The following is a 24737-nucleotide window of genomic DNA, read 5'->3' as shown; positions in this document are numbered from 1 at the left end:
TTTGATTCGGGCAAGAGTCATCATTAAATGCTAGATAATTGGACCGAAGGTTATTTGGAAGCAGTGTATTTACACAGTCTCAAAGTATCACTCCACAGCTTACTCATTAATCATGAAAGGAAAGTGGAGACTTTTGGCAGAAACCACACGAACCACAGGATCAAACTCACCATCGACAGAGGGACAAAGTGACGTCATGTTGCCCCCTGCCATGATGTGTGACATCTACGTAGTATATTATCCTGCCCCACAATGGACTTCCCTGGTGGTCCAGTGGTTCAGACCCTGCAGGGAGCACAGGTTCCATTCCTAGTTGGGGAGCTAAGATCGCACATGCTATTCAACGTGGCTGCGGAAAAAAAAAAACAAGGAAAAGGAAAACAGCCAAACCAAATCAAGAGACTTGCTGTGAAGAAAAGCCAGCCTGGACTCTTCAAAACGGCCAAGGACCAAGAAGATACAATAAAGCAAGACAGAAAGCAGTGCTGGGGCAGAGGTCTAGATTAAGGGAGGCAGAGGAACCAGGAGAGCTAAATGCACAGCGTGGTTCCCCAGTTGGACCCTGGATTTTTTAATGAGCTATAAAGGACATATGGGCTTCCCTGAGAGCTCAGTTGGTGAAGAATCCGCCTGCAATACAGGAGACTCTGGTTTGATTCCTGGGTCAGGAAGATCCGCTGGAGAAGGGATAGGCTACCCACTCCAGTATTCTTCAGCTTCCCTTGTGGCTCAGCTGGTAAAGAATCTGCCTGCAACGTGGGAGACCTGGATTCCATCTCTGGGTTGGGAAGATCCCCTGGAGAAGGGAAAGGCTACCCACTCCAGTATTCTGGCCTAAAGAATTCCATGCACTGTACAGTTCATGGGCTCGCAAAGAGTTGGACACGACTGAGCAACTTTCACTTTTTCATAAAGGATATGATTGGGACAATTGGAGGAAACTGAATGTGAGTAGTATATCAGACAATAGCATTGAATGAATATGAAATTCCCAGAGTATGGCCACTTTATTTTGATAATGTAGGAGAATGTCCTTGTTATTAGGAGATGAAATATTCAGGAAAGAGGTATCATCTATAGCTAATTAGTGTTTCAGGAAAAATACACACAGCTACAGGAAGGCAGAGAGAAATTGAATGTGGCAAACTTGACAGCTGCTGAATCTAGGTATGTGGGTGTTCACTTTACTATTCATTCAACGGCTTTGCATGTTTGACATCCTCAAAATAAAAAACTGCAGAGGGAACAAATGTTTCCATGAGGTACACAGAAACGCCCATGCAGACCCCTCCGGCAGAAAGGCTGATGCCCAGATGTTGCAAGTGGAGCCGCCCCCTGCCACCAGATGCTGTCTGGGTTCCACAGCCACCCAGGTCAAGGTCATGCCCTTGCAAAAGTAGCCTGTGTACCATGATTGAGGGAGGCAGCGGTATATGAGAGAGGGTTGGCCGTTCCTGCTGTCAACAGAAATAATAAACCAATCTATAATAGGAATGCTGCTGCTGCTGCTAAGTCACTTCAGTCATGTCCGATTCTGTGCGACCATAGACGGCAGCCCACCAGGCTCCCCCATCCCTGAGATTCTCCAGGCAAGAACACTGGAGTGGGTTGCCATTTCCTTCTCCAATGCATGAAAGTGAAAAGTGAAAATGAAGTCAAAAGCTCAGTCCTGTCCCACTCCTAGCTACCCCATGGACTGCAGCCCACCAGGCCCCTCTGTCCATGGGGTTTTCCAGGCAAGAGCACTGGAGTGGGTGCAAGAGGAGACCTTGAGTCTTTGAAGTTTGCTGCTGGCAGCTAGCAGATTGCTGTTCTGAGACTAGCTGGTGGTCCTTGAGGGTGATACAGTTCAGAAAACTCAAGTTCTCAGTGACGCAGGAACATGTCTGAAACCCTGTCCACAGTGGTCATCCAGATCCATTTCAAATGCCTGAAAAGTAGTTCCCCCATTTCGATTTTTTTAAATGGCCTTCTTTGTTTTGAATGGTTAAAGCAGATGTAGAACGCCCGGTTTAATAGGCCACAGACGGGATGTTTTGGTGAGCCTACAGTTCGCGCCCCCCGCCCCCCCCAACCCCCCCCCCCCCCCCCCCCCGCATTCCCCATTCAAATTCTCCCTCTGGCCAACTCTGCTACTTCCTGTCCTCGAGGCTCTGCACAGCTGATCGGTGTCCTGAACTCCCTCTCTGGCCCCCTTCCAGGCGAGCCCTCACCTTCCAGCCGAGAGCTCTCCCTGACACCCCGAATAAAACTGCAGCCTGCACCGTCCTGCTTCTGTCTCCTCCACACCGGTTTTCACCATATTCCTCATTGACTGTTTGTTTACTGATCCCGCTCCCCCCGCACCGCCACCCCACCCCACCGTGCACCCCAAGGGCAGCGATCTTGTCTGTTTCGTGAGTTGATGTGGACCCGGCAGTCCGTACACGATTGGCTCAGTGTGTGCTGAGCGCCTTTGAAGCCCCACTGGCAGAAGAGGAAACAGGCTGGGGAGCTCAGCGGCCCGCCCACGACCGCGGCTGGGGACGCGCCCCCCAGGCTGGGCCGCGCTCCCGGGGCCCCTGGGTGTCGCCCCCGCCGGCAGGCGGCGCGCTGGGCAGGTCCTCCGCTGTCAGTCTAGCGCCCTGTGGCTGCCGAGAGGAGCGCGCGGTGGCCCGGAATCAGCCCACGGGGTGGGGCGAGGCGCCGCGGCCAATCGCCGGGCCCGAGGGGCGCCGGGTCGCACGGGGCCCGTCTGCGATTGGCCGCCTGTCTCTACACCTCATCATGGGGACTGGGCGGCGATCGGCTCAGACCGCGCAGGTCAGAGCTGGCGCGGAGCCGGGTGCGCAGGTGAGCAGGCCCCCCGCGCCGGTGTGGGCCGCGCGCAGGTGGGTCCGCGCAGGGGGCGGGTGGACAGATCGGGGGGCGCGCGCAGGCCGGGGGGTGGGCTGGGCGTGGAGGGCGGCGGGTGCTCCGCGTAGGAGCAGAAGCATGGGCAGGGGGGCGCGTGCGTGCGGGCGAGCAAAGTCTGGAGGTCCGGGGGCTGCGGGGATGCTCGTCCCTTGGCGGTCGTCGGGAGCTCCCTGGGCGAGCCGAGACGGGGCGGAGCCAGGTGAGTGCCTCTTGGGCCGGGGGGACGGCTTCCTTCCTCGGGTGCCCCGCGCGAGTGGGTGCAGTTTCCTGTTGAGGAAACATGGACCATCTGTCTGCTCACTGAGAAGGGGGGAGCCCGGAGCAGCCGACTCTGAATTGCTAGGAATAGACGAATTGCAGGGGGGCTGGGGGGTGGGGGTCGGGGCCCAGGCCGGCAGTGCAGGAAGTTGCTCACAAAAGACCAAACGCGCCCTCCTTCTCTTCCAGCGTTCCCCACTAACTTAACTGATGGAGTACTATTGCCTCTTTCTTGAACATTTTATAATTTTACGGAAAAGGTTTTTAAGGGTAGGAATTGCTCTGGTGAGATTTCAGACAAGAAGAGAAAGGAGGGAGGAAAACTGAAAAGGTGGAGATCGTGTTTATCAAAAGTGGTGTTTCCTGAATGTCGGGCGCTGTGCTGAATGTCCGGTGCTCTGAACTAAATTCTCAGAACACTGCGTTCTGGACATCACCCCATCTTACAGATGAGAAGACTGAGGCTCCCCAGAGGTGCAGTGACATGTGGAGAGTCGTGTACTTAGCGACACAGCCAGGGTTCAAACCCAGAGATACTGGCGACAGACTGGTTTGGAGGGAGGAGTCCTCAGGGCAATGGCTACATTTACTGGCAGCGTGGGGGGTGGGTGGGCAGGTGAACAATCCCAGGTGCCTTGAAGGCCCCCAGGAAGACTGGCAGGAACAGGCCTGAGGGGGTGGAGTTACCCCACCGGCAGGACACTCTCCACTGAAAAACCAGGATGGTTTCCCAGGCGAAAACCCAGAAACAAACATGCAGTTACTTCTTATAATAATTCTCATAAAAATCCTTCTGTATACCTACTGTTTAAAAAAAAAAGTTACGGATTAATGTAGTAGATTAAGAAAGTAGGTTAAGACTAAGATTAGAAAAAGCCAAGAAATGAAGTTGCAAAAGAATTTGGAGGTAAACTAATTTGGGGGGAAAAAAGGAGGTTGGGTGTGTATCTAGTGGCAAGTAGCTTTGTGACAATCTGGAGAATAAGCAGCCAAGTTCAGGGACTCCTGGGGCTGGACTGAGGGGATTTACACTTTTTTAAGAAATCATTTTGTTTATTTGTTTCTGGCTCTGCTGGGTCTGTGCAGCTTTGAGGGCTCTCTCTGGTGGCAGCGAGCGGCGGCTGCTCTCTGGTTGCAGTGCGCAGTCTTCTCATCGCGGCAGCTTCTCGTGTGGTGGAGCATGGGCTCGAGGGTGCTTGGGCTCAGCAGATGCGCACCATCAACATCCGACACAGGCCTAGTTGCTCCGAGGCATGCGGGATTGTCCTGGATCAGGGACTGAACCCACACCTCCTGCCATGGCTGGCAGACTTTGTTTTTACCACTGAGCCACCAGGGAAGCGCCTGGACTTGGATGCTTGACTTCTAAACGTGATTGTGTTTAGGGAGCATGTTTTTCATTGAAAAACAGAAACCCTTGTATCTGCAGTCAAAGCTGCAGTTTACCCTTTAGAATTAGAGAGTTAGAATTAGGACTTGGTGTTTCTGGAATTTCCTTCCAGGGCTCTTGCCTATTTCTGGAGGCCCCAGAAGGGCCTCAGGCGTGGGTTGCTCTGTCCCAACCAGGACCTCGACCCTCTACACAGCAGCCGGACCAGAGCGCTCCAGGGCCAAGCTCTGGGAAGGGCCAAGAGCCATCTCTGCATTCGGCAGCTGAGGCTTGTGAATTGCACATACAGGTGAGGGCATGACCACCCCACCCAAAGTGGGTGGGAGGGTGTAAAACTGCAGGTAAACTCAGCTATCACCCCACACATCGCTGCCCCCTGCCTTGAGGACCGATGACCTCCCTGCCCCCAGAGAGAGCCACAAATGTTCCCAGAACTGTGGATTTAAGGACTCCCAAGAGCTATTTCAACGGCTCTTTTTATTGTTGTTAAATTATTTTATAATACAAGTACATGTCTACTAGAAAAATCAGGAAAAGGGGCTGGGGCCCCCACGTGGAAGGCCCACAGTGTTGAGGATTTTGGTGTGTGGCTTTAAAACATAGTATTTAATTTGCCTGTGCCCAGTGCTAGTTGCGGCAGGTGGGATCTAGTTCCCTGACCGGGGTTGAACCTGGGCCCCCTGCCTTGGGAGTACAGAGTCTTAGCCACTGGATCAGAGTGACCTTTTGAATCGCTTCTTAGGGATAGACTGTCTTGCAGCTTGCCCTCATGCTGGTACCTACCAGGGAAGCTTCTTCCGTGTTAACCTCATCCTTTGTAACAGCTGCTGAGTATTCTCTGTACCAGGGCGCGTTGTTCATCTCCTATTGATAGTCCTTTTGTCAGCTCCAATATGTTGCAGGTGCTCCAGAATGGAAGTGCATGCATCTGCCTTTTCACACAGCCATCTGTTTATGTCCCGGGATAAATTCCGACAGGTAGCAACGGAGCCAACCCGCAAGTCTACCTGGCCTCTGGAACTGTCCTCCAGTTGAAGAGCAGCTGCCTAGCCCTCACTGGGCCTGAATTCTATCATCCCTTTAAGTACAAGTTAGGGCACATCTGTCTTTTTATGTGTCTCCTACTCCTTAGACAGACACATTTCTAAACCAGAACCTCTGCTGTTCCAGTAATGTTCCAGCTGCTTCTCTATGTGTGTTAGGATAGTACCTAGCCCAGCACTCACAAAGTGACTGTTCTCATCGCTGCTCTGAATTTTTGATTTTATTACTATTTTTGTTTTGGCTGTGCTGGGTCTTCGTTCTCAGCTTGTGGCAAGCGTGGGTGTGCTCTGTTGCGGTGCGTGAGCCTCTCGTTTCGGGTCTCCTCGTCGTGGAGCGTGGCCTCAATGGTTGTGTTGCAGGGGCTGTGTTCCTCTGTGGCATGTGGGCTCCTCTGGGACCAGGAATCAAACCGGTGTCCCTGCATTGCGAGGCGGACGCTTACCACTGGACCTCCAGGGAAGCCCCACTACTCTGAATTTTACTCCTCCGCCTCCCAAGTGCGTCACAGGAGGTGGTGTGCCCCGCAGACCCAGCTCCGTCCCCGGAGGTCTGTGCTAGCTACTTTCTCCACTTTCCTTGCCTCAGCTTCCCCATCTGTAAAACTGGGCCTGATGACAGCAATCTCGAGAGTGGGCTGGGAATTCTATGGGTTCACAGGTGCTGGCAGCTTGGTAGCTGCTCGGCGAATAGTGGCCCCTGTGACTGCCTGGTCACCCAGGGACGGCCCCCACAGGATCTTGTGCTCCCCTAACACCTTGCTGCTCCCCCAGCAAGAATCAGAGCCTGCTTCCCCTGCCCTGGAAAGGCGGTGGGCTTCCAACTCAGTGTAGCCAACAGAACGCTCCGGGAGTGATGTTACGTGCCTTCCCAGGAAGAAGAGGTAGCTTGGGCACCTCCTCCCTCTGCCCTGAGGCCTCCATGCTGGGAGGAAACCCACGCTCACCCACATCATCACATCCCAGGCTGGAGCTAAGCTAGCCAGCCTCCCCAGGTCCCTGACCCACAGGCACACTGAAAGAGGGCAAAGGATGGTTTGGTTTGGTTTGGACCACACCGCTCATGGGATCTTAGTCCCCTAATCAGGGACTGAACCCAAGCCCTCAGCAGTGAAAGTGCAGAGTCCTAACCACTGGACGGCCAGGGAATTCCCGAAAGACTATTGTTTTCAGCCTCTGTGCTGAGAAGAGATGAGTTGCGTGGAAGGCAGCAGGATGGTTCAGGGTTGGGCATTGCAGGGGCATCTGCCTTAGACCTCTGCCAGGCTGAGCTTCACCCCAACACCCTGCGTGAGCCCACCTTCCTGAGGCCTGGGTGGTGCTGACGGCGATCTTGGCAGTGGCTGCCTCTCTGGGAAGAAGTTTGATGGGGCTTGGGAGGGGCTTTGAGCACCTGGCCCCAGGACCTCGTTTACCCCACAGAGTGGGTTACTTTGTAGATGAGGAAACTGAGGCCAGTGAGTAGAAGTAGCTGCTCACGGTCACCCACTTTGAGTTCCAAGTGGGGACGTGTTGGCAGCAGACCTGATCCTGCAGGGAACTCACAGCCTTGCCAGTGCTATCTGGGCCGCCTGGGCATCACCGTGCCATCCCATCTTTGCCATGCTTCTGCACCTCTGATGCTTCTCCAAACACCAAATCCTCAAGATGCCAAAAGGGCTGGCACAGGACTTAGGTCATCTGTTGCATGGGTCCCGGGCTGTTGATGGTGGTGTTCTCAGCTAGGAACGCTGAAGGCACTCACCTGGCCTGCTTAACTGTGAGAAGCCCCATAGACACTGCTCCCACTGGGACCACGTGGTGGCCAGACCGGCCTTGCAGTTCTCATGATTGCAGGACACCATCAGCAGAAGCCATTAGGGAAGGTTGAGGAACAAGGTTGATTACTCACAGGTCCTGTGGGTACTTGCCTGCCTGCATCCACTCAGCCAGACTGTGTGTGGAAAGAGGATGAGTGTGTGGGCCTAGAGCCCTGCCTTTATCAGGGCGTGAGAGTGGAGTGTCTAGAGTTTCATGGGCTCACTCTTTTTAAAAAAATATTTGTCTGTTTTTAAATGGAAGATAAGAGCTTTACACTAGTGTTGATTTCTGCCACATATCAATATGAATCAGCCATAGGCATACATATGTCTGCTACTTCCCATCTCCATGAACCTATTTGCAGGGCAGCAATGGAAACACTAGTCACGCATGGATGTGAGGGTTGGACCATAAAGAAGGCTGAGCACCAAAGAATTGATGCTTTTGAATTGTGATGCTGGAGAAGACTCTTGAGAGTCCCTTGGACTGCAAGGAGATCAAATCACTCAATCCTAAAGGAAATCAACCCTGAATATTCATTGGAAGGCCTGACACTGAAGTTGAAGCTCCAATACTTTGGCCACCCAATGCCAAGAGCCGACTCGTTGGAAAAGACCCTGATGTTGGAAAGACTGAGGGCAGAAGGAAAGGGGGTGACAGAAGATGAGATGATTGGATGCATCATTGATTCACTGGACATGAGTTTGGACAAACTCTGGGAGATGGTGAAGGACAGGGAAGCCCGGCGGGCTGCAGTCCACGGGGTCACCTGTGGAACTCAAAATGCGGCCCGGGGAGCTGACCAGGGTGCCGAAAAGCCCCATGCACTTCCTTGGCTCCTCCCTGAGTGTCTGTGGGGGCTTTGAAGCCCCAAGACACTCAGGAAGGTCACTGGGCCCAGTAAGTCTGCAGAGAACCAGGCTCCAAGCCCAGATCACTGTCTGTGATGCCCTGTATTCACGGCACTCACTTGTTCCAGGAACGCCTAGGGAGAAGATGCATGTTTCGGGGAAGGGGTGGGCGTGGGGGTGGAGTGGGCAGCGTGGGACTTGATCCAGGTCGATGGTGTAGACATTCCAGGGTCGTGTGCACTGCCCAGTGTGAGTCTGCAAAGAGGCCAGCTTGGGCTGTTCATCAGTCCACCGTGTTAAGGCTCATCTCCAGGGCAACTCCTCCAGGAAGCACCCTCCATCCAGCTCTACCCATTGTTTATAAGTGCTTCCTCTTGGCAGACATCGTGTGTGCCAGGCAGAGAAGCTAAAGATAAGATTACCTTATCGTGGAGATCCCCACACAAGAGGCCTCTTGCACTTTCAAACCCTGGGTGCTGAGCCGCACCTTTCGCTTGGTTACCAGGTGGGACTTGAGAAAATTATCATTTCTGATCCTTATCTCCCTGAGTCTTTTCGTCACCTTTGTGTGCCCTGCAGGACTCCGTTCAGCGAGTTGAAAAGGATCTCGCAGGCCTGTGGAGCATAGGAGTCTAGAGAGTTGAAAGGAGGCAGTTCAAGAAGGAAAACCTACATTCTGCAGTGGAGCCGCTTGGAAAGAGGTTGGAGGTAAGCACCTCTCAGGGTTACTGCTTGCTTTCAAAGGCAGCTGGTCCATCAGCGCTCAGTGTCCACTCCTGCCTGATACTTAGGAAAAAAAGTTAGTTACTTCCTGGACACCACCCTCTCCCCTGTTTTCAGCCGTCTAATGCTAAGGGTGTCCCTTCCACATTTATTAAAAATTCAATGCTTATGACAGAGGTGCATGGATGGTTCAGTGGTAGAATTCTCACCTGCCACGTGGGAGGGACACATTCATTTCCCGGCCCATGCAGCCACAGCGTTCCCTTTTGGGGCTTCTCTGGTAGCTCAGGCGGTAAAGAACCCACTTACAGTGCAGGAGACACAGGAGACCCGGGTTTGACCCCTGGGTCAGGTGGATCCCTTGGAGAAGGGAATGGCTGTCCACTCTGGTATTGTTGCCTGGGAAATCTACGGTCCATGGGGTGGCAGAGAGTCAGACGTGACTGAGCAGCTCACACACACGTGACAGAGAGGTGAATGAAGGCCATTATAAGCTTAAAATAATTATGTGGGCTTGTTTTAATCCTTAGAAAACATGCTTTTGTGTCCAAAGTTAGCTCCTAGCCTATACTTTTCTGGCCCTTTTGCAGTTTTCCAGCATGTTAATCAGAGCAACTGCCATGTACCAGGCTCAGTATTCTGTGTTTTGGGCTGTAAAGATGAGTGGCCCTCTGTCCATAAAGAACTTTGGTCTGCCTTGTACGTCATAAATGCTCCATAAAATAAGGTGTGAAAATAAAGTGATGTGCTGCAGTTTTCATCATTGAAAAATTTTAAGTGAATGTACAGTTGTATTAAAGCGATTCATCTCCACATTTAGAATAAAACCAGCATTAAAAGACTTACATATAAAAAATAAACAGCTCCCTATGTCATCTTAGAGTCTCACTTCCCAGAAGCAAGTACTTTTTCATTCTCTAAGCTACTTTTGTGTTGTTTTTTACTTGCTTATTTCTAAATGATTTCCTTCTAGCACCCTCAACTTTACACATCTTTTTTTTTCTGTCTGGCAAAATTATTATTTACTGATAAGCCACGTAATGTACTATAATTATGGTTTGGTATTTTTCCCCTTATATGGCTTTTTACTTATTTATTTATTTGGAGTTAATGGTTGCCTCCCTTTTTCCATGTGCTAAGGTTTCTATGTACCTGTCCCTAATTGTTTTTCCTGCATGTTATATCGGAGCCATCATAGTTATCAGTAATTTTTGTATACTCTCCAACACAACAAAATGTGCTGTTTTCATTCCCTGCTCCCCCGCCCCTGGCCCAAAGCCATTCACCTTGTGCCACAGTGGGCTGGTTACCGTCTGGTCCAGTGCCCAGCTATTATCTTGGGATTTCCTCTTGTCCTTTAACTGGCCTTTTCTTTAGCAGCTTACGTTTCCCTCCAAATTTTTAAAGTTTTCCATCTTGGCTTCTAGAACCAGCTTGCTACTAGCATGATTCTTAATCCTGGATTTTTTTCCTGAAAGCATTGAAGATCATCTTTTTTTTTTTTTTCACGCCTGATATTCTGAAACGTCACCATTGTGAATTCACTCTGGAGGGGGCTGTCACTACTTCCTTCATGTTATGACCACGGGCTGGCTTGTCTCTTGGTACAAGATGAATGGCTCTGGGTGGGACGGAGGAATGGAGATATTGTGCTGGAATATGTAGAGCAGTTATTAATGTGTATGACAGCTCATTAGAGCATTCAGAAAAAAAAAGTAGTGGTAGATGCATAGAAATCTTAGTGAATGGAAAAAGTGAGGCAACCATTAACTCCAGGAAAAATAGAAAGTCATACTGAGGAGGGAGCATTTTATGAGACCTGAATAAGGAGACCTGTAAAGCGTGTTCTAAACAGAGAAGTAGCAGGTATCGTGAATAAGATAAATCACATTCATGGAGGGATAGAGACCTCTTGTGTGCCTGCAGCCCCAGGTGTGATGGGAGCGTGCCGGTGAGCGGGGGCAGGAGCATGTGGTGGGAGGCTTCTGAGCCACAGGTGTTTGGGTTTCTGTAACAAGAAGGATGTTCTGCTGTTGTTGGAAAATGAACTGAGATGAGAGCAGAAACAGGGCTGGGCGGGAGGCTATTGCAGGTTCCGGGAGTGGGAGTCCCTGCCTGGAATCATCCATCCACGACCAGGTGGAGAGTCGGTGAATGAAGGAGTCCAGCCCTGTGGGGGCCTGCGAATGACGGCAGGGACTTGCAGTGACCATTTGTCGGGGGATGATCTCAGCCTGACGTCTCCTTCCCTCAGGGCCCAATGGCTGCGAAGTCCCAGCCCAGCGCCCCTAAAACCAAGAGCACCAGCGGCCTCACCAACGGCAACGCTGCAGCCCAAGGCCAGTGGGGCCGAGCCTGGTAAGCGTCCCGTCCGTCTTCCCAGCTGGAAAGTAAAGAGGGCTCTCGGATTTCAGGAACCTGTGAAAGCGATTCTTTATCAGTAGGACTGTCATTAGTAGCTGTTTGCCAACTTAGAAAGTTAGGAACCCGAAGAAGAATCTCCTGTAAAAGTTGATGTCAGGGGCAGCGGGCATCCTGGTTTTGCCCTTAGTGTGTAAGACACGGGGTCTTGGATCTCAGGCCACAGAGTGATGGGGACTTGGTGAGTGTCCCAGATGGCCCAGAACCGGAAGCTTCCGGACCCGTGGGGTGTGGAAGCCCGTCTGTGCTTGTGTCCTGGGCCCTGGGCTTTTTGGGGTGTCCATGGGCTTGTCGGCCTTCAGACTGCTCAAAGCGGAGCAGGTGAGCGGGGTGCCTTGCCTCGGCAGTGGGGGCCTTGGCCCTGCGAGCCGACAGCCTTCTCTCGGGAGGTGCTGGCTGGTGTGCCCGTGGGGCTCGGCGCCCCGCGTGTGAGGTCAGGGGGCCGGGCAGCCCCCCCGTGACCTGCTGCCGTCCGTCGGCCCCGCAGGGAGGTGGACTGGTTTTCCCTGGCGAGCGTCATCTTCCTGCTGCTGTTTGCGCCCTTCATCGTGTACTACTTCATCATGGCCTGCGACCAGTACGGCTGCTCCCTGACAGTGCCCGTGGCGGACCTCGCCACTGGGCGGGCTCGGCTCGCCGACATCTGGGCCAGGACGCCGCCCGTGACCGCAAAGGCGGCCCAGATCTACACAGCATGGGTCACGCTCCAGGTGAGCCCTCCCGGCCACGCGGCGGGGGCTCCCCTCCTCGGGGTGGGATGGCGTCCGGCTCACACGGACATCCTTGTTCCCGGGACCCAGCCGGGCTCACCCGCCGCCTTGGCATCTCGGTGTCCGGCTCGCCTTCCACTGAGCCTCCGTGCTGAGCAGGGAGCAGCGCCCGCTTGGGAGGGCGTGAGGGCGTGGCTCACCCCCGGGAGGCCCTGTTCACGATGGGAAGCGTGTCCTAGGGTTTCCCCAGCTCCTAAGAGCTGCTCTTGGTCTTGGCAAAACCAAGGCCATGTCCCCAGAGATGGTCACACAGGCCTGGCCAGTGGTGGGGGGTGGGGTGGGCCTTGGCTCTGCTGTGACCTCACTAGCTTCCCAACCAGACGGAGTTCATCAGACGGCTGTCTGCACCATGAACTCGGTGAACAGACAGTATTTAATATCTGAACAGACAGTGTTTAATATCTGAATATTAATAATGATGTTATCATTATCCTAGGAAATGGTGCAGGGAGATGCCCCCTGCCCCCCACCCCCAACCCCCAGGGTTTCCTGCCCTGGATGAAGGCTCTGACCTCTGCTAGCTGTCTCTCCCCACAATCCCAGCTTTCGGGCTTCAGCTTCCCTCTCATTTCAGGCCTCTTGGTCCTTTTGAGTAAAAGGTGGTTTGGAGCCGTGAGAGTCACAGTAGCCTAAAGGCAGAAATAGCCCACGTGTGCATGGACAGGCGTGGGCACACACGTAGTGCGATCCAACAACAGGGCAGTGTTGTTCTCGTGGAAAGGAGTGAGGGTCTGACACAGGCTGCAACCCGGGCGCCTTGAGAACTTGATGTTCAGTGAGAGAAGTCGGCTACAAAGGGCGTGTCCTGTCTGATTCTGTTTATACGCAAAGTCCAGGACAGGCCGATCCAAAGAGACAGAAAGTGCCTGGGTAGTTGTCAGAAGCTGGGGGGAGGGGCCGCTGGGAGGGACTGCCGGGGTGGGGGCGGCTCCTTTTCCGGATGATAGGAATGTTCTGGAATTAGCCACTGGGGATGGGGGCACAAGCTTGGGAATACGCTGCACACTTTCAGTGAGTACTTTTCAAGGGTGAACTGTATGGAATGTAAGCTAGTGGGCTCTCCCAAAGGGAGTGGCTGAGCCCTGTGGGGAGACGGCGTGGGTGTTCTGAGTGGTGGTGACGAGTTTCCTGTTCAGGGCTCCCTTCAAAGCCCGCCGTCAGCCTGCGGTCGGCGTTCCCAGAACCGTAAGCTCCTCTGGAAGAAGTAACCAGCCACAGTCATGGCTTCTCCCATTCGTGTGGCATCTGCCCGTTCATCGTCTCAAGTGATGGGCACAGCCGTGTCGAGGCACAGCCAGGCCCCGCAGCCCCCGGGGAAACTGGCTGAAACATCTCTGCATTGCAGGTGCTTCTGTACATGCTGCTTCCTGACTTCTGCCACAAGTTTCTTCCGGGCTACGTGGGGGGTGTTCAGGAGGGCGCCGTGACTCCCGCAGGTAACCCGGGGTCCGCCCCCGCTCGCCCACGTGCCGCCTTTCCCTGTCCGTTCCTCTTACAGGGCCTGACCCCACACCCACCCCACCAACACACATACACACACAGCTTCCAGGGACGGCCGCCAGAGGTGAGGTCAGAAATCACATTCCCAATCAGGGAATGAAATAGCCCCCGCTCCCTGCTGGTTGTGTGGCTGGGCTTACGGAGCATCTCCCCGGCAGGGACACTTGGAGTCCCCCAGGGGCACCGCAGGGGCCCAAGCTTTGACTTACAGGGCCTTAGGGCCGACTGGTCCATTCATTCCCCGCAGTCACTGAGACCCCGGCCCAACCCACAGAGAGCTCTTGGCTACCCTCCCCCCACCCCCAGCCCCACGAGGTGCCATAGGGGACCCTCGTCCCTTCTGCTGTGGCTCCAGCTTCCAGCAAACCGCAGGCTGATGACTCAGCCTCGGGCCGGTTATAGATGTCCTGCGCCCTCTCTTCCCCTCAGCCAGAGTGAGCGGTTAGTCCTCAGCTCACAGTGTGAGGTGTGCTGCTGGCGTGTTGACCCTGAGGGCCTGAGTGAGTGGCAGGAGCCACTGACTGGCTCTGGGGGCTGGGGTCTGGGGACCCCAGAAAGGAGCCAGGAGCAGTCACAGTGGGCAGATGGCCCCGCCTCGCGTCTCCCCTCCGCAGGAGCCGTCAACAAGTATGAGATCAACGGCCTGCAGGCCTGGCTCCTCACGCACCTCCTGTGGTTCGCCAACGCCCACCTCCTCGGCTGGTTCTCCCCCACCATCATTTTCGACAACTGGATCCCGCTGCTCTGGTGTGCCAACATCCTGGGCTACACCGTCTCCACCTTCGCCATGGTCAAGGGCTACCTCTTCCCCACTGACGCCCGGGAATGGTACGTCCTCAGTGGTCGCCTGAGCCCTAGGTGGCAGGTCAGAGCCTTTTTCTAGTAAGTTGGGCTAGGACTTTGCAAAAGTCTGAGGATTGAGCATCATTGAGCAGGAGCTCAAGGGACCGTGATGGACTCTGAGGAGCATTTGTATTGAATGGGTACCTTCTCCTACTTGGGGAGGATGCAGTTGAAGGTGGCCAAGTCTATCTTCAGTGGCTGAGTTATCTCCAGCAGGGCCATAGGGAAGGAGGAGGGCGGGAGGGGCAACTCCTTCTTGCTGTGAAACGTCAGTGCGGCCTAAAGCAGTCTTAGTAAGAAGTCTTGTTATCTCAGTGGCTTTAATGTAATAGCTTCCCAGGGAGAGCCCTACTGATTGGTGTCCATTCTCATGGAGCCTTGAGTGAGATAGTTAGCAACCATCCAACTACCCATCTCTTCATACATCCATATATCCAATTCTTCATTCATTCATCTACCAGCCATCCATCCATTTATCCATCCGTCCATCCAACACATCCACTCATTCACCCGTCTACCCATCCAACCACCCATCCATTCATCCACTCTCTACCCATCCAATCACTCATCCATCTGTCCATCCAACCATCCACTCATCCACCCATGTACCCATCTACCCATCCAACCACCCATCCATCTACCCATCCAACACATCCATCCAACCATCCACCCACCCAGCCACCATCCATCTATCCGTCTATCCCACATCCCCCATCCCTCCCTCCCCATCTCCCTGTATCCATCCATTGACCCATGTCCCCACCCAGCCATCCATCCACCCAGCCATCCATTCATCTATCCATGCATCTACTTATCCTCACATCTCTCCCTCCCCGCCTCCTTCCATGGACGCATTCATCAAGAGATGTTTGTTGGGTCCCTCCTGCAGACAAGTGTAGGCAGTGGGGCTTTAGGTGTGAACAAGATTCTAGTTCTCAGATTGCATTTTAGTTTTGGTTCCAGATGAAAGCAAAGTGCTTCCTTTAACTGTTAGCCCTGGGCTCTTAGGAAGCGTGTTTGGATTCTGGCACTTTGAGCTTGTGTGATGATCGAATGACGAGGCTGGCCTTCTATGCCTCATGGAAATCATTGTCTCTGCTTTATAGTCACACTCCCTGTTGTAGACTTTGTATATTTTGCTTCTTGCTACTTATCCTAGTTGAGGGAAATGGACATGAAAATACGCTTCCCTAGCTAACACGGAAATCCCCGTGTATATGCGACAGGCGGTAGTGTGAGTCCCCAGCTGGGTTATCCTGGCTGATTCTCTGTCACGCCTGTGGTCAGGTGATGAGGGCAACAAAACACGTAAAATTTGCCCAGCAAGGCATGGGTGTGGGCCCTGGAGCCGGGCACCTGGCTCTGAGGCTGGTGCTGTTTTTCACGTCTGCCTTGGCATCGTTTATAACCTCACTTGCCTACGGGGGCCCGAATGCTCTATGAGTCCTTGAGAAGAAAATCTCTGTCCAGTCGAGCCAGTTGGGCAGCTCACCTCCGGGGAAGCTGGACGTGGGAGGAGGATCCTGGGCACCTGCCCAGGTACAGTCTCCCCACCTTCGTTAGGACAGAGTGAGCATCTCAGCTCAAGGCCGGGCTGAATGCCAAGTGAAGTATCACGACTGTCGGGGAGGGGGCCGGAGGCTCCCGCGGTCTCTGCGTGCTGGGTCCTTGCAGCTCACGGCAGGCCTCCCCCGGCTCTTCTCTCCTGGGCCTGCAGTACCCAGGCCGGGCTGCGCACCTGTGTCCAAGCCAGCCAAGGAGGCTGCTTGTGAGAGGCACTCGTTGACAGCGTGCATCTGTTGTTTGTGTTTTCAAGCAAATTCACGGGCAATTTCTTTTACAACTACATGATGGGCGTTGAGTTTAACCCCCGAATTGGGAAGTGGTTTGACTTCAAGCTCTTCTTCAATGGACGCCCCGGGATCGTCGCCTGGACCCTCATCAACCTGTCCTTTGCAGCCAAGCAGCAGGAGCTCTACGGCCACGTGACCAACTCCATGGTCTTGGTCAACATCCTGCAGGTAGCCTGTCTGTGGCCTGGGTCGGGGGCTGTGAGCTCGGACACCGACTGGGTGCTGGGGAAACCCGAAAGCCAGATTGCGTTCAAAAGACAGTAAGAAATATTAGTCGCTCAATCAGGTCTGACTCTTGGAGACCCCGTGGACTGTATAGCCCACCAGGGTCCTCTAGCCATGGACTTCTCCAGGCAAGAATACTGGACTGGGTAGACATGCCCTCCTGCAGGGGCTCTTCCCAACCCAGGGATTGAATGAACCCTGGTCTCCTGCACTGCAGTCAGCTTCTTTACCATCTGAGCCACCAGGGAAGTCTCTTGAAAGACTGTAGAGGGGGGTCGGCACCCTTCGCACGTGTCTGGGAGGCTAGCTGCAGAGTGGGAGGCGAAGGAGTTGTGTCCTCACCTATCAGGAGCGGCACTGGCCCTGGGGACTCGTGTGGCCCATGGCGAACTCCAGTTTGCCCCTCAGGCGTGTCAGTGGTCCTGGCAACACGGCTCTGATGGCCGTGGAAGGACCCCGTCCCAGTCCCCCACCCCCAGAGCCATCTCTCTGCTCCCAGCTCCACGGCTCTGGGCATTGGCGTCCAGGACGTTGCTGGGCACCCCTCTTCTGGGCCACGTGTCATCTCAGACTTCAGACAGGGACTCCCTCCCCCACTTAGCCCCTGATGGCCCAGGCCCGGCAGGAAGCACAGCAGCTGCCCCACGGTGCCTGTCACTGGGGGAGCTCAGGGCCACCCAGGGACCCCGTCCCGTCCTGGAGCGTGGTCTGTGCCTGTGGTCAGTATACGACCGCTCCTGTGTTTCAGGCCATCTACGTGCTGGACTTCTTCTGGAACGAAACCTGGTACCTGAAAACCATCGACATCTGCCACGACCACTTTGGGTGGTACCTGGGCTGGGGGGACTGCGTCTGGCTGCCATACCTGTACACGCTGCAGGTGAGGAGTGGGCCAGGGAGCCCCCCATGATGCTCGCCCCCCCTGCCCAGCAGGACCTTCGGTGGCCAGGTCCCCAGGCATGCCCAGCACTGCCCTCAGAGCAGACAAGCTGAGCACATGCCAAGCCTTGTCCTTGTCCAAGTGTCTGGATTTTTCAGGTGGTGTGGGGGGGCACCAGAACCTGGAGAAGGGAGGCTGGTGCCCCTTTAGGGAAAAGAGAAGGCTTAGTGTTATGAGTCAGCACAGACTGCTGTAAAAAATATCTCAGACCCGGCGACTTGAACAACAGGATTCACTGTCTCCAGGAACAGGATTCACTGGGATTCCTGGAGGGTGGACTCACAGGCCCGGGTGTGGGCAGGGCTGGTCCTCCTGAGGCCCCCTCCTGGGAGTGCAGACGGCCGTCCCCTCCCCGTGTCCTCACAGGGTCGTCCCTCTGTGTGTGTCTGTGCCCTGACCTCCTCTTCTTATAAGGACACCAGTCCTGTGGGTCTAGGGCCCACCCTCGTGACCTCATTTTACTGTAATCACCTCTTTAAAGGCCTGGCTCTAAATACCACCACCTGCTGAGGTCCTGGGCTCAGGACTGCAACATATGAATGGGCGGGACACAACTCAGCCCCTGAGACTCTGAGAAGAGGATGATTCAGAGTAGACTGTGGGTCTAAAGAAAGATCAGGGTGGATGTGAGATCAGGGTGGATGAAGGTAGCTATTGATATTCATATTTATTCCGATCTTAACACTGAAAGGATAAGAGGCCTGCTGTCCAGGCATTTTTTCCCTTTAAGGGTCTGAGTGTTCACACGTGAGTGGAGGACACGCTAGGGGGCCCTGCCCTGCCCTCTCGGAGCTCATGGCTGGGCAGGGAAGGGTCCTGACGCAGGCAGCCCAGGGCGGGGAGGGGGTGCTTGACAGGAAGTGGGGTGCTGACAGCTGAGAGAGGGCCAAGGAGGCTCCCTCAGCCTGGGCATGGGGATCAGCCAGAGCATCTTGGGGGAGCCACAGCCAAACCAAGAGCAGAATGAAAGAGTCTGGGGGTAAGAACGCTGCCAGGCTAGAGGCTGGGGGTGACCAGTCTAGAGGCTGGGCTCTGACGAGTCCAGTGCCAGGCAGGAGTCCTGGAAGAGGGGAGCGTTCCAGGGGAGAGGAGGGTGGAGGCCGGCCGGGACTACAGGCTCCGGGAGAGGTTCCCTCGCGTGCATCACGAGAGTCGAGTGTAGAAACCTGCCTGGGGAGCCAGAGGGACCTGGCTTTGCGCCTCTGTTGGGACACCAGCCAGGGGACGGGGCCTTGAGCATCTCTGGAAAATCAGGGCAGACTCACCTTGGTTAGGGCTGGGCTGATGACTCGAGCTGGGCTGGGCAGCTCTGCCCCGGTACCCGCCGTGTCCTCTGTGCCACAGGAACCACCTCGCGGAGGAGGGTGGGTGGTTCTGAGGCTGTTGCTTCACTTCAGTCATGTCTCTTTGTGACCTCACAGACTGTAGCCGACCAGGCTCCCCTGTCCGTGAGATTTCTCCAGGCAAGAAGACTGGAGTGGGTTGCCATTTCCTTTTCCAGGGGATCTTCCCGACTCAGGGATGGAACCCGCATCTTTTACATTTCCTGCATTGGTAGGCAAGTTCAATACCACTGAGCCACCCGGGAAGCTCTCTGAGGCTGTTGGGGGATGTCCAGCCCTCCACACCATTCCCAGCTCACAGAGAAGAGCCCTTCTTTCCTCTGCGTGGTGTGCGGGCTCCTGTATAGGGAGGTTGCGTGAAGAGCCCGGCCGCATGCTGCCTGCTCATGGCGTGAGCCCAAGTGAGGAGGTGTGGGGTGGAAGAGAACAGGTTCCTGGGCATGTGTGTGGTTCGCGGCAGCCCAGATGGCCTGCTTTAACAGGCTGTGCGAGAGTGGAGGGAACCAAGGTGGACAGACCCTGTAGGCTGGCCAGGATGAGCATGTGTGAGGCGGTGGGCGGTCAGCAAGTCCTGCCGTGACGGCAGGGCTGCTGTTACCTGGCTGACACCCCTGCGGCATCCCACAGCAAGAGCAGGGAAGCAGGAAGGTCCCAGCAGAGCCGGCAGGGTGGAGGGGAAAGAGCCCTGGGCTGGAGGCTGGAAGTTCCAGCCTCCGGTCCCCACTCTGGGTCCTCTGCACAGACCCTCTGGACCCGTTTCTCCACTTGGTGGTTGCAAGCTCTCTGGTTCCCTCTACTGTGAGCACCATTTTCCAGGGATGCAAACTGATAGCAGTAGATCATATACACACGCACACACGCACACACACACGTATGTGTCTGTTAATTTGATTGTGATTATGGTCCCGTCAAGTCCAAACTCTTCAGGGCAGCTGGTAGCAGCCTGGAGGTCCTGGGACGAGTTGCTACTGCAGCTGGGTCTGACAGCCGTCCGCTGGTGGAATTCACTCTTGTTCCTGAGTCTTTTAGTCTTAGTGTCTTCAGCTGATTAGATGAGGCCCACCTGCCTTGTGGAGGGTGATCAGCTTCATTCAGTCTAATTGGAAACATTAATCACATCTTAAAAATACCTTTGTAGCAAGTAGACTACTGTTTGGCCAAGTATCTGGGTCCCATGGCCTAGCCAAGGGGACACAAAAAATTAACTATCCTATTCAAATGGTACTTTTAATATTATGCTGTGTGTGTTAATTGCTCAGTTGTGTCCAGCTCTTTGCAACCCCACAGACTGTAGTCCACCAGGCTCCTCTGTCCTGGGGATTCTCCAGGCAAGAATACTGGAGTGGGTTGCCATTTCCTTCTCCAGAGGATCTTCCCGACCCAGGGATCGAACGTGGGTCACTTTCATTGCAGGCGGATCCTTTACCATCTGAGCCATGATTGGAAGTCCCATATGCTATATATTTTAGGTTTATACTGTATGTGATGTGTGTGTGTAGATAGAGGCAGATAACTAGCTAGGTGTGCGCCTTCCAACTCGCTTCGGTCGTGTCTGACTCTTTGCGACCCCATGGACTGCACCCCGCCAGCCTCTGTCCGTGGGGTTCTCCAGGCAAGAATACTGGAATGGTCGCCAGGCCCTCCTCCAGGGGACCTTCCCGACCCAGGGGTGGAGCCTGCGTCATTTGCACACGTACTGGTTTGATCCCCTCCGAGGCGGGTGCTTCTCTTCACAGGCAGGGCCGGGTGGGCAGCTGGTCAGGGGCACAGCTGGGGTGTGAAGCCGGGCCGTGGTCCTGCGCCCGTGGTCCGCCCACCGCCCGGACAGCGCCACCCTGACCTCTCGCCTCGCCCCGCAGGGTCTATACCTGGTGTACCACCCTGTGCAGCTGCCCACCTACTACGCGCTGGGCGTCCTGCTCCTGGGCCTGCTCGGCTACTACATCTTCCGGATGACCAACCACCAGAAGGACCTCTTCCGCCGCACGGACGGGCGCTGCCTGATCTGGGGCAGGAAGCCCAAGGCCATCGAGTGCTCCTACACATCAGCCGACGGGCAGAAACACCACAGCAAGCTGCTGGTCTCGGGCTTCTGGGGCGTGGCCCGCCACTTCAACTACACGGGTGACCTGATGGGCAGCCTGGCGTACTGCCTGGCCTGCGGCGGCGGCCACCTCCTGCCCTACTTCTACATCATCTTCATGGCCATCCTGCTGACCCACCGCTGCCTCCGGGACGAGCACCGCTGTGCCAACAAGTACGGCCGCGACTGGGAGCGCTACACGGCCGCCGTGCCGTACCGCCTGCTCCCTGGCATCTTCTAGAGGGGCCCCGTGCCAGGAGGAGCCCCCGCGGGGCGGTGAAGAGCACGGGTCCCAGCCCCACCCTCCAGGAGCCTCCGCATCCTCACCTGTTAAATGGAGCTCTTGCCCCGAGCACAATCCCCAGGGTTCACACCAGCTGCCTTCTCACCAGCAGAAACACCTGTGTGCAGCGCTGGGCGAGAGGATGACCTGGTCCACCTGCAGATGACTCATCTCCTCTCTGTCTGCAGTCCAGACAGTGGGTGTCTGACATCGAAGGGGACGTCCTCCAGCCCCCTGGCCAGTCCTGCCCTTAGCTCTTGCTAAATACAGTAGCAGTGGCCCGCCAGCTCTGCGGGTTGTCGCTGCACCGCCTTCAGCTCCAGGTGCTGCCTGCATTGCCTGCTCGGCGGTGGTGAACTGCAGCCTTCAGATTTTCTCCTTTGTGCCCGCACTGCGTTAACACATTTTTCTGTAGAGGGTGCTGAGGGACGCTGCACAACGAAGGGCCAGCTTCTGGTTCTGGTTCTTTACAGACTCTGCTCAGGTGACCCAGAGACCTTGGCCACCACCAAGGGGGTCTTCACCCAAGCGTTCTCCAAGGAGACCTGAACCCCGGCCTCGGGAGGGGACCCCTTTCTTAGCATGGCCGGCTCCTCAACCCACAGGTATTCTTGACTTTTAGATGTTACTGGCCTGATAGAGTTACTAATCCTTTATTCAGGTGTACTTGGGAGATATCGTGAGTTCAGTTCCCGACCACCCCGATAAAGCAAACACAGTAAGTCCCTGACATATGAACAAGTTGTCATCTGAGAAAGCGTTTGTAAAGTCCAATTTGTTCGTTAAGTCTAACAGAGTTAGTGCAGGTACCCAGCTGGCACAGTTGGCTGTTTAGTACTGTGCTGTAATAGTTTTATAGTACTTTTCCTACAAATAAAACATTTTTAATCTCACAGGACATAACTTGAAAAGTAGAGTGGTGCAGTAAAGCAGCTGGCGTACCGGGGCTGGCGTTGAGCGAACAGGCAAGAACACCGGGGCTGGCGTCGAGCGCACAGGCAGAAGACTTACTGACTGGAGGCGGGGAGGGGAGGTGGGAGATGGCAGAGCGGAACGATGGCCAGCAGCAGCAGACGGAGGGCCAGCTGCAGGGCCACGCCTAACATTGACAGGACACATGTTTGCATCTTTGAAAGTTCGCAACTTAAGGTTCCTGTGCAGAGGACTTCTGTGTCACAATAAAGCAAGTCTCATGAGCTTTTTGGCTTTGCGGTGCATGTAATTTATGTTTACACGATTCTGTACTCTTAGGTATGAAATAGCATTGTCCTAAAGGACAGTGTACCTACCTTGATTAAAAAATGCTTTATTGCTAAAAAACGCCGAAATGATGACCATAGTCATATCAAAGGCCACTGATCACAGATCACTGTTAACAAATGTACCGGAAGTTTTGAAGTACGGCCATAGACGCCAAAATGTGACACAGGGACACGAGTGAGCAGAAGCTGTTGGAGGAATGGCACCAGGAGGGTTGCTGGACGCAGGGTTGCCAGACATCCTCGATTTGTATAAAAGCTCCATGTAAACCTCCCCTGTTCAGACTTCTGCGTGGTTTGTCTCCCACTGGTACCTGGCCGTAGACAAGGGCCTGGGGTCAGCCTCGTAGCTTTGGGTACCCATCCTGGGATTCAGGGGGAGGGACCCCCGCTTCTGCCACCGTCGGCCCTCTGCTGGGGCTGTTCTTGTGCTGGGTGTGAGAATCCATTCCATTTGCCAAAGGGAGAAACTCCATTTGGACTGCCTGCCCCCAGCAAGAGAATGGAGAAACCAGAAAGATGGTGCTGGACTTGCTTCACGTCTGGAGGAACGGAGGACTGGGGTGAGCTGGGAGCCCCACGTTCTGAGCAGGGAGGGCAGGTGCAGGACAACGTGTCCCCTGCTCAAGTTAGAATCGGTTAAGCAAAGCCAGGCAGACTCTGGAATAGCCAGGAAGGATCAGAGCTTTTCTCCCATCTGGCCTGACTTCACTGTGGCTCGGTTGCTAAGTTGTGTCTGACTCTGTGACCCCGTGGACTGCAGCACGCCAGGCTTCCCTGTCCTTCACTATCTCCTGGAGTTTGCTCAAACTCATGTCCGTTGACTCAGTGGTGCCATTCAACCATCTCATCCTGTGCTATCCCCTTTTCCTGCCCTCAATCTTTCTTAGCATCAGGGCCTTTTCCAGTGAGTCGGCTCTTCACACGGGTGGCCAAAGGATTGCAGCTTTAGCTTCGGCATCAGTCCTTCCAATGAATATTTAGGATTGATTTCTTTTAGAATTGACCGGTTTGATCTCTTTGCTGTCCAAGGGACTCTCAACAGTCTTCTCCAGCACTGCATTTCAAAAGCATCAATTCATCAGTGCTCAGCCGTCATCATGTGAGCCGTCCAGCTCTCACATCCGTAGACAACTGCTGGAAAAACCACAGCTTTGACTATACAGACCTTTTTTTCCAAAGTGACGTCTCTGCTTTTTAATCGCTGTCTAGGTTCGTCATAGCTTTTCTTCCAAGGACCAAGCATCTTTTAAAAAACTTGATGGCTTCTGTCACCATCTGCAGTGATTTTGGAGCCCAGGAAAATAAAATCTGCCACTGTTTCTATTGTTTCCCCATCTATTTGCCATGAAGTGAAGGGAGTGGATGCCACGATCTTGGTTTTTTGAGTGTTGAGTTTTAAGCCAGCTTTTCCACTCTCCTCTTTCACCCTCATCAAGAGTCTGGGCCAACATAGAGCCATGGTTTTCCTGTACTGGTGCCCCACCCCTGCCCACTGGCGCTCAAGGGTCAAAGGGGGTCCTGGGCATCTCACCAGCCACACGAGGCACTCGAGGACCAGCCAGAGCGCTGGGCCCCTCAGGATGGCCCTGAGTACAGTGGGCCCTGCTGTTTCCTCCCAGACCTCGGGCGAATTCATAAGGAGGCTGGAGGGTGGCGTCTGTGAGCCAGATCCTGTCTTCCCCGTTCAACAGCTGCGTGACCGCCAGCAGGCGACTTGCTCTGTGTGTTCGTTTGAAAAATAAGGGTGATGATTCTTCTGCCTTCTGAGATGGATTTTGCAGGAGAGTTCTAGGTTCAAACCTCAGATCGGCCTATGTATCACTTGGCCAAGTCTTGTGTGTTTGTGTCAGCGTCTTGGAGCTGGGCTGCAGTTCGATCTGTTTTGCCCAGCACGCTCAGCCAACACAGTGAAGCCGGGCACCTTGTGCAACAGGGCAGGTGTGTCTGCCTTTGCTCACCTCTTCTGCATGTGGGTGAAACCCAGCAGCCCTCTCTGGGCAAGGAACGAGGAGCCTGGAGTGCCACCCCTGTGCATGGTGAGGCTGGTGTGGGCAGTGGGGGAAAGGGTGGTTCCCACACCAGAGACACGCCGCCCACGGGATGGGCTTGGTTTCACTACTGTTTCTGGGGAGAGTTATTCCAGGAAGGTATTCCCCTAGGTCTTGGAACTCCCTTGTCTGGATGTGGTTGTTTTTTCATTGGTGAGAAGCCAGGCCAGGCAGTGACACAGCCAGCTTCTCTGGGTGAGAGGCTGAGT

The 24737-nt window shown here is 54.5% G+C and overlaps 1 protein-coding gene across 4 annotated transcripts; it reads left to right on the top strand.

The window, feature by feature from the left end:
- Positions 1-2681: 2681 nt before the first annotated feature.
- DHCR7 (7-dehydrocholesterol reductase) lies at positions 2682-22414 on the top strand. Of its 4 annotated transcripts, none has more exons than XM_070782747.1 (9): positions 2682-2832; positions 8814-8942; positions 11212-11315; positions 11866-12088; positions 13494-13584; positions 14263-14476; positions 16308-16512; positions 17318-17449; positions 20712-22414. In XM_070782747.1, the coding sequence occupies exons 3-9, from the start codon at positions 11218-11220 to the stop codon at positions 21174-21176; spliced, it is 1428 nt and encodes a 475-aa protein (XP_070638848.1). In that variant the 5' UTR covers positions 2682-2832; positions 8814-8942; positions 11212-11217; the 3' UTR covers positions 21177-22414. The 4 variants fall into 4 exon arrangements, with proteins under 4 accessions (XP_070638848.1, XP_070638847.1, XP_019810501.1 ...); XM_070782746.1 differs by having other exon boundaries at positions 2727-2870; XM_019954942.2 differs by lacking the exon at positions 2682-2832 and adding an exon at positions 4688-4832.
- Positions 22415-24737: the final 2323 nt, after the last annotated feature.

The sequence above is a fragment of the Bos indicus genome, chromosome 29 (genome assembly GCF_029378745.1).
Source record: "Bos indicus isolate NIAB-ARS_2022 breed Sahiwal x Tharparkar chromosome 29, NIAB-ARS_B.indTharparkar_mat_pri_1.0, whole genome shotgun sequence".
NCBI lineage: Eukaryota > Metazoa > Chordata > Mammalia > Artiodactyla > Bovidae > Bos > Bos indicus.
Note: the sequence above shows the minus strand (reverse complement) of the source record. Positions and strands in the feature narration are given on the sequence as shown.

Excerpts from the sequence above, each read along its gene's own strand:
- DHCR7 (XM_070782747.1), top strand. The coding sequence starts at position 11,218 with ATGGCTGCGAAGTCCCAGCCCAGCGCCCCTAAAACCAAGAGCACCAGC. Across the intron at positions 12,089-13,493 it reads CAGCATGGGTCACGCTCCAG|GTGCTTCTGTACATGCTGCT; the intron begins GTGAGCCCTCCC and ends TCTGCATTGCAG. Across the intron at positions 13,585-14,262 it reads GGGCGCCGTGACTCCCGCAG|GAGCCGTCAACAAGTATGAG; the intron begins GTAACCCGGGGT and ends TCCCCTCCGCAG.